Source organism: Akebia trifoliata, chromosome 12 (assembly GCF_017979445.1).
Source record: "Akebia trifoliata isolate Shusen 1 chromosome 12, ASM1797944v1, whole genome shotgun sequence".
NCBI lineage: Eukaryota > Viridiplantae > Streptophyta > Magnoliopsida > Ranunculales > Lardizabalaceae > Akebia > Akebia trifoliata.
The window spans coordinates 1,223,625-1,233,076 of NC_141386.1; the positions used below are offsets into that span (position 1 = coordinate 1,223,625).

Here is a 9,452-nt window from a genome sequence, read left to right on the forward strand (position 1 = left end):
TTTAAAAATAGAGATCAATTCATCAACTTTGTTGGAGTTCATTCATGGGTAGAAGTGCTACGATCAAGCAATGGGGATTGATGTTGATCAGCGATCCTTGTTGATTTGTAACCATAGGGCATTGTGATACCAACTTCAAAGGTGACGGTAGTGATGATCATCTCTACAACTAAACTATTGAACCTTAAGACTTATTAACAAATGCTTTAGAAACCAAACAACTAGAAAAGATTAGAATCACAGGGTGTATTATAACCAAAACAAACTCTAACAAAACTGTAATATATTCCCCATGTTACAAATAACAGTCTTGGATCTGTACTAAAAAAAAAAATTAAGTAACAAACAAAATTAATAACACGTGCCGTGACTCTAGTTCTGGCTCGTGGCGTTCTTTCTATGGCACCACCTCAGCCTTCCTTGCCCCATACGTGTGACACTCTCTGAATGGCAGTGGCCTTCCCATGCTCTTCGTGGCTGTACACATCCATTCTCCCTCAGACAATTTGGACATCCTTGATTTCTTCAAGACTTCATCCAAAGTCCTTTTGAGGCGTGTGGTACTGTTTGTCTCTTTTATGTCGGCCAATCATGGTCTCCACCAGTCACTCTCCTTGCCCGATACTTTGCATGGTACCACGTATGAGATGGCGGCACATGGGTCCCAGAAGTAGGACATGTGTTGCTCCCATTGCAAGTCCCCTGTTGACACCATGGCAAGTCCCCCTGTGACGTTGCTTGACCTCTCCACATGGGCTGAGTTAATAGCAGACATGTGAAGCCACAATGCTTGGTCACTTTGATGAGCCACGTGATGACCCTATGTGGCGAATCAACCTTCCCCCTACTACAAATCCTAACAAGGTTTACATAAAAATTAAAGGAAAGAAATCTACTAAGAAGTAAATTCTAATTGATCTGATCCAACCATAATCTAATCTTATTTTCATCCTAATCTTTATGAGAAGATGATTTGGTGTATCACTATAATAATGTCCAGGGATAATACTTGTTGAGAACTAGAAAGGACCCATACCTGATTCGGTGCCTGACAAGTGTTTACGAAGATGATCCATACTTGTGTGATCATGTGTGATGCGCACTCTGAGTGATGGCCGAAGTCCCATAGAAATCACATACTGTCCCCAGCTTCCACTCTTCCTTATCTTCATTGACATAGAAAATCTTGATACCCTCTAGAGTGAGCTCCTCACGATTGACAAGAATCGCCATGGGCTTGTTCATGGCTTCCTTGTGATCTCAAGAGCAATGGTGGCATGCATCATGGCAAACACCAACCTCAACTTTTCGGGGGAGGAGATCAAAAAATTTTGCAACAAGAAAATTGAAATTAGAAAATATAACATTTTATTAGACAAAGTGAGATGATGAGGATTGCATAATTAAATGACAAAAAAAAATCTACCCGATCTGTCTTACATTTCCAATACCATCCTCGAGTCAAGTACATACTGCAGAGTGAGACCAATCATTCAAGTGGTTTCCACAAATGAAATCATCTGTAGCATATTGATTAGATCATTCTATATTATCACAAATAAATAATTGGTTGAAAATCAAATCAAAGGATTCAAATAAATAATAAAAAAGGTGTCAATGGTGGAGTTTGTCCAAAATAAAAAGAACCATGTGACTGGAGAGCCAGAAAGCAAACACACAACCCAACTAGCCCTCTTTGAAATTAATCTGAACCACATGATCAACAACCACCAAAAAAAAAACTAGGATGTAAAAGCTCTTAAAACCTTCTACATTATATTTTGCAAAGCATTCATAAATATACCCTTGAAAACTTTTTATAAATAAATCAAACGAGTCAAATATCACAGACCAAATGTGGAGTGTTTGCTTCAACATTTTAAGTAATGCAGAGAACTATCCTACACCCAATAATTTTTAGATCCATTAAGCCCATGAACCATTAGCTTGCCCTCCTCTATTGAATCAACAGCCAAGTCTGATCTTGCTTGACCAAATAAATTTCATATGCGACAATGCTAATGTTTGGCCCACACCTTAGTGGTCCCAGACACAGTTTCAGCTTGATTGGTGACACATATACACAATTGATTTCAATATGCAAACAAAAAGAAAGAACCAGCTTGAATCCTAAAGATAGAAATCATTGGACGAAAAGGTTTCAATCATTATCATCTATATAGCTCATGAGAAAAGGAGACTTTTGGGGGGGTGGGGGGGAAGTCAAAAGATCTGTTTAAGAAATTTATCATGACATGTGAAAGTTAATTTTCAATCTTATTCACTAACTATTGCAGAACTAAACAAAAAACTATAAACTTCCAAATGTCAGAAGAAAAGGATGAATTCAAACCTCAATAGCATTTTGGTTCTGGGAGGAAGATGGCAATGCTGAGTGCAAGGACAAGGGAGATGGCAATGGAAAACATGAGGAAAGCTATGGTGAAAGTCTCTGTTAACAAGTGATGACAGGAAATATGTTAATTTCAGGTTTGCATAGGAAAAAATATAAGAATAATGCTGAAGTGACCTCAGGTTGGAACCTCATATCGCACTTCTTGACATGAAAGTGTATGGGAACCATAGATGCTTTTCATCAAGAAGTGAAAAAGCATCTATGGTTCTATCCACTTTCACGTCAAGAAGTGCGATATGAGGTTCCAGCTTGAGGTCACTTAGCACGACTAAAAATATAAATTTATTTTTAATGAAATTTAAAGCCAAACAAAAGGTCTAAGACATAAAAATTTACCTGGTTCACAAGGGGTTGTAGGCGTGCCTCAACACTTGGATCTTCCCAATCAAACCATTCAAAATTATCTCCTTCAATCTTTTTTAGTTTGGGCGCACTATTAGGGCCCAAAGGAAGCCTGTTCAAATTGGGACACTCCTCCACACATAGTTCTTCCAAAGAAGGAAAAGCTATATGTAAACCCCGCTGGCAGACACTGGAGAGATTTGGTAGATAGACTAGTTCTAGAACCATCAATTGAGGTAGTATCATCTTGTCCTCTTCGTCTTCTTCACCCTCCTCACCTACAATTATCTCCTCAATCTCCTCGCAATATTTAACTTTAAGCACTTGAAGTTGCAACATACCTCGAACTACTTTTATTGGGAAGAGGTGAATTAGCATATGACAACTAGAGATTTCTAGCACTTTTAGATTTGGGAAGATTGGAGGTGATGAGAAAGAACTAGAAATATAGTACGACCTCGACTGCCTTAATCTGGTGGATGAATTAGCTATACTCTCAAGGACCTCCTCTTCGATAATTTCATTCTCTTCTTTGCTTTCCTGTGATTGTATTATTTCCCACATTCCCTTCCATATGGTTGTCAGTTTGGGTAGATTGAGCAAAAATAGCTCTTTTAATCTAGGGATCAGAATATGTCCTTCCTCCAACTCTTCTGAGTCAAATACATCTTTCAACTCATCACACGTCTCTACCTCCATTTTTTCCAGATTCTTCATCCTTGCCAACAAATCATAAGGTAAAACATTGGTGATTTTGTTACAGTCACGTAGAGATAGGAGTTTTAGTTTCTCAAGGAATCCATTTGGGAGTGGTCCATGATAAATAGCCTCTAAACCATCCATACTCCAAATGTCCAATACTTCTAAGCTACTAAATGCAGTTTTCGAAGTCTCTTCGACCACATTCATAAGATATCTCATTTCAAGACATTGTCCTATGCGAAGAAACTTCAAGTTATTAAATCTTCCTCTATCAAGTTCGACAATATTCTTGAGACCTTTGCAACTGTAAAGATCGAGCTCTTCTGTTTTTTTCAACAACACCTTAACCCAATTCGAAAGTGGATTAGATGTGATAATAAGGCTCATAGCCCTCGGGAATTTAGGTTTCCATTCGCTTCCTCTCCCACTCCCACATATACGAAACTTTGTCAAGTTTCTCAAATTTATGGAGATCTGTTCGGACAAACATCTGATATCACTTATGTCTAGATCTAGAATAGTCAAGTATTTTAAGGATGCCAACTCGGTTAATCTAGCCTTACTAACTTCTCCTATTCCATCGATCTCCCACTCATCAAAGCTTCCCATCATGTATAATTCTTCTAAACAGGACAAGCTCGACAACAAGTTCGGCGGGACAATTTTAAGAAAGCGATTCTTAGACAAATCCAACAACCTTAGATTGGTCAATTGACCTATTTCTTCCGGCAACCTTTCGATCTTATTGTCACTTAGAGAGAGAATTTCAAGTTCCTCAAGTTCTCCAACTCGAGATACATCAGTTAATGAAGTTTGATCTAGAAGAAGTGTTCGAAGGTTCACAAGGCACGAGACTGATGGGGGTAGTGATGAAATGTCAGTCCTTTTTAAATCTAGAGTCACAAGGGATGTCATCCTTTCGAAGAAACTATTAGGCAGTCTCTCAAAAGAAAAACTCCGTGACAATAATAAGGTCAAGAGTTGTGGGCATTCGGGTTGATTCGGGAACTTACTGATGTCATTTTTGATGAGTGACATGCGCATGCATCTGCTTAAATTTTCAGCATCAGGCCACTGTCTCAATCCCACGCCAGCTTTTATGATAAACCCATTGCTCTCTTCATGTGCAATTGATATGGCTGCACCCCGAGTGACTTTATGCATCATTACTTTTCCATCCTCATCTTCTTTTACTAACAAACATGAAGATACAAGGATGCCGAGCATTCTATGCAATCTATTCCTCGCCTCCTCTAAAGTGGCAACGTCTCGAACCAGCTCGTCTCCGATCACATACAACAACAAATCATCCTTGGTAAATTTGAAGTCTTCAGGGAAAAGACAACAAAATAAGAAGCATCTTCTGGGTTTTCCCCATAAGTGCTCATAGCTCATCCTAATCGCGGAGATTACATTCTGCATATCATGGAATGTAGACTGTCTTAGTTGTCGAGCCGCATCCTCCCACATTAATTGGTCCTTATTTCGCAACGCCCTTCCAACTGTAACAATTGCTAAAGGCAAACCTCCACATTCATTAACAATCTCCGTAGAGAATTGAAGCATGGCAGGTGACCCCCCATTTTCATCCACAACCTGTCGAAATAGATTCATTGAATCCTGTTTAGACAATACATTAACTTCAATAGCTGGTTGTGCTGCCATATGATAACATACATCTAGCCTTCTTGTAGTGAGAATGACTTTGCAACCATTGTTTCCATCGTCGTTAGGAATCCCCACATCGGCTAAATCCAGTCTTTCCCATACATCATCTAAGATAATAAGGACCCGATTTGCATGCCTCAACCTCAACCTTAACCGCCGTGCTCTTGCAAATTCGTTATCTTCAAGTTTCATCCCCAACTTCTCTGCAATTTCACCTTGAATCCTTTCCAAGATTGGGGACTGGGACACCTGCACCATCAAAACTTCATCGAAAAGATGGTCTCTTTCAACTTGTTTACCTACTAGTTTCATCAAAGTGGTTTTGCCAATACCCGCCATCCCATATACCCCAATTACTTTGAACTTCTCATCCATCAGTGCCTCGATGATTTGATTCACAACGAGTTCTCTGGATTCAAAGTCCAGAAAATCTACAGTTGGAATAGATTGCATTGTGGGAGGAAGTGCAGGAAACGATACAGTACTGTGGTCTCTGAAATCTTTCCCTTCATTGAGGAGATTTTCTATTATGCAAATCAAACCATCAGCTTCTTTACCCAGACGATAACGAGCGAACCAGCTATTGTTCTCTTCGGTTTCATCATTCAATCTCATTGCATCATCTGCAATCCTTTCCCCCTTATCTATCCACATTTCAACTGCTTGTCTAATTCTGTCTCCGCTTCGCCACGCTGTTTCCACCAATTCTTTTACATCACTTCTCATGCTTACAAGATCTTGAACCTTTTTTTCAAGGATTTCAAGATTTGCCTTGTAAAGAATAATAAAACTTAATTGACGACTAAGAGGACCAAATACACAGTTTTGGATTACTGCACAGAAGATAAGACTGAGATCCATTGTTGCTCTTCTCCTCAAGATGCAAGGAAGGAGAGATACAGTGGTTTATAGGGGAGAGAGAGAGAGAGAGAGATTGGGGGTTATGTGACGTGAAAGAGGGAGAGAGAAAAACTTTAGATTGGGGATTATGCAACAGAGAGAGGAGACTTCAAATTGGAGGTTTATCAAACAGAGACTCAATAGAGAGACTTTAGATTGGTGATCTATGTATGAGAGAGAGAGAGAGAGAGAGAGAGATTGGGGGTTTATGTGAAGTGAAAGAGGGAGAGAGAAAAACTTTAGATTGGGGGTTATGCAACAGAGAAAGGGGACTTCAAATTGAAGGTTTATCTAATAGAGACTCAAAGAGAGACTTTAGATTGGTGATCCATGTATGAGAATGAGTGAGAGAGAGAGAGAGAGAGATGATAACGAAAATGTAAGAAAGGCTGAGGAGTAGAACTTTTGTTTCAGCACCAGAACACAGTCTACAGTATTTTCATGCTTGTGATGACACGCATTTTGACTTTAGTTTACTACGAGAGATTAATAAAAAATAACCTAAATACCCTCATCTTTATCTTCACTCCAAAAGAATAATTGATTTTTTACTCGTGATATCCTGCCGCTCCCATCACAGAACTGTAGATCATTTGCCTCTGGGATACACAAGAAAAAGATTTATGACTCTACATATCTCGATGCAAATGATCTGCAATTTTATGATGAAGGCGTAGGGGTGAGTTAGAAAATCATTATTCTTGATTTTTATTCTCAAAATTTGGGATATTCAAACTAATCAATTTATCATCTTTATCTTCAATCCAAAAGAATAATTGATTTTTGACTCGTGATATCCTGCCACTCCCATCACAGAACTGTAGATCATTTGCCTCTAGGATACACAAGAAAAAGGTTTATGACTCTACATATCTCGATGCAAATGATCTGCAATTTTGTGATGAAAGCGTAGGGGTGAGTTAGAAAATCATTATTCTTGATTTTTCTTCTCGAAATTTGGGATATTCAAACTAGTCAATTTATCATCTTCAAAATTAACCTTGATTCCCTCCCCCTCCTCGCCCTACCCCCGCCCTTGCCCTTCCCTTTCGCCCCTTTCTCAAATTCAACCATGTTCGTGGAGTAGGAAATTTGAAGGAGATAAAATATTAAAGTTGATGATACAAGGTTTCGCGAACACAACATAATCAAGGTTCTACCCAGTGTTTTAAAAATCGGACTGATTGATCTAACTAAGTTGGACTAGACCTATTTGCTTCAAGTTTACCAAAAAAATTCACTTTTGAAAAAATCAATTAACCTGTTTGATTCAATCGGTTAAAATCAATTCGACCATTGCTCGACTAGGTTTGTAAAAGGACCGTTCCAACTTTTTGGTTATTTTTCACATACCCCTCTACAATTTGGTGAATATTTGAGATACCTCATGTGTTTCAAAATTAATGACATGCCCCCTTGACCTTTGGTATTCTCTTACAAACTAATGGAAAAATGATCAAACTTAGTAAGATTTTAATTGTTGAGTCCTCATGCTTAGTAAGACAACTCCTAAAATTTATGTCTAGACCAGATTTAAAATAAATAAAATTATTATTTTCAGTTCCTTGCTTTTCTAGCACTCTGAACTTGCGCTCAAAGACTATATGTGCTTATTTCTGCTTTTGTTCTCAGAAAATCTACTTGTAGAGCTGCTAGCAAAGTGTTGAATACGTCATTACCTAAGGTTCTCCATTAGCTTGAAAATTGGTGTCATGAGTGGGGTCAATGTAATATGAAGGTCGAACCAATCCACTAGCTTCGAAAAGAAAGTTAGCTTAGGGCACCAAGTCTCGTTCAAGCTTAATCCATGCTTTGAAAATGAAAATCCACTAAATTCTTAAATTTAAATTTCAAATTCAAATCTACAGGGGACATTTCCTTTTTTTATTCATTATTATTATTATTTTGTGTAAAATTTCCTCTTTTTTTTTTTTGTGTGTAAAAGTTCTTAAGCCTTATAATCTACATCATTTTGTGACACTAGATCATGTTTTTGAAGTAAAAGTTACCTGAATTTAGGAAGAAATCCAAAATATTTATTGAATATTTCATATTTTGGTCCAACTGATTAGACCCACTGATTGGACCATTTGGATCAACCTATTCATTCATACGGGTCAATGATCAGTCTAATTTTTAAAACATTAGTTTTACCAAAGACAAGATGGATATGTTATTACTCTAAAAACATGGGGTGTATCTCAAAATTTCTCCAAAATGCAAAGGGGTATTTCAAAATTGATATTGTTAAAATTGGATCAAACCAAACCAATGGTTGATCAAGTTCTTCAAGATTTTCTGAAAAAGTGGATGCTTTTCGTGAATATTAGTTTAAGTGAAAGTATCATGCTAGAGTGACCTCAAGTTGGAACCTCATATTGCACTTCTTAACGTGAAAGTGGATGGGAACCATATATGCTTTTCACTTGTATCTCAATGAAAAACATCTATGGTTCCCATACACTTTCACATCAAGAAGTGCGATATGAGGTTCCAGCCTAAGGTCACTTCAGCATTATTCTAAGTGAAAATAAATGAAAATAATTTGAGAAAGAAAGCAAATACATTTTCTCTAATATTAGTAAATGTAAATTGGTCCAACCAAATTGAATCAAAGAATAATCATTCTCAAACAAATTTTATTCATTCTCACATATCATCAAGACAAATTGAAAGCACATCTAAATTTTTGAAATAGGGGTAAGGATCCTAGACTCCTAAGAATGACTCATGAAAAAAACACATGGTCCCGTTAAACACAAAATCCAATGGTTGGCATTTATCCTCGGGATAAGTATCTCTGAGACTTGTGTCATCAAGATACTTAACCATTGGATTTTGTGTCTAAAGGGTTGGGATCATGTGTGTTTTTTATGAGTCATTGCAGAGGGAATCAATGATTCTTATTCGATCGATAATAAGCTAGCACCATTTCAATTACACACTGAAGATTGGTAAGAACTAAGGGACAATGCCCTCTATCCGTAGAGTACATTGAATGTACAGAAATGGCTATAACAGAGTTTCTGTTATTCGTATTAACAGCTACTCTAGGAGGAATGTTTTTATGTGGTGCTAACGATTTAATAACTATCTTTGTAGCTCCAGAATGTTTCAGTTTATGCTCCTACCTATTATCTGGATATACCAAGAGAGATGTACGGTCTAATGAGGCTACTACGAAATATTTACTCATGGGTGGGGCAAGCTCTTCTATTCTGGTTCATGGTTTCTCTTGGCTACATGATTCATCCAGGGGAGAGATCGAGCTTCAAGAAATAATGAATGATCCTAACCCTCGAAATAAAGAGTATATCATTCTCCATGATCACTTAACAAATCTACATAATGGTTGGCAATTGAAATCTTAAAAGAGACATGAGAAAGGATATTTTTGGTACTTGAAAACTTTTGTAAAAAGAAA

General features: G+C 37.6%; 1 protein-coding gene across 6 annotated transcripts; it reads right to left on the bottom strand.

The window, feature by feature from the left end:
* Positions 1-222: 222 nt before the first annotated feature.
* LOC147388491 (putative disease resistance protein At4g27220) lies at positions 223-6,471 on the bottom strand. 6 transcript variants are annotated; one of them, XM_086419845.1, is made up of 5 exons: positions 2,753-6,471; positions 2,354-2,452; positions 1,441-1,520; positions 1,037-1,304; positions 223-856 (listed from the first exon to the last, which is right to left on the bottom strand). In XM_086419845.1, exons 1-2 carry the CDS (start codon positions 5,987-5,989, stop codon positions 2,438-2,440), a joined length of 3,252 nt encoding a protein of 1,083 aa, XP_086275971.1. In that variant the 5' UTR covers positions 5,990-6,471; the 3' UTR covers positions 223-856; positions 1,037-1,304; positions 1,441-1,520; positions 2,354-2,437. The 6 variants fall into 6 exon arrangements, with proteins under 6 accessions (XP_086275971.1, XP_086275972.1, XP_086275970.1 ...); XM_086419846.1 differs by lacking the exon at positions 1,441-1,520; XM_086419844.1 differs by having other exon boundaries at positions 1,037-1,520.
* Between the last annotated feature and the right edge of the window lie 2,981 nt (positions 6,472-9,452).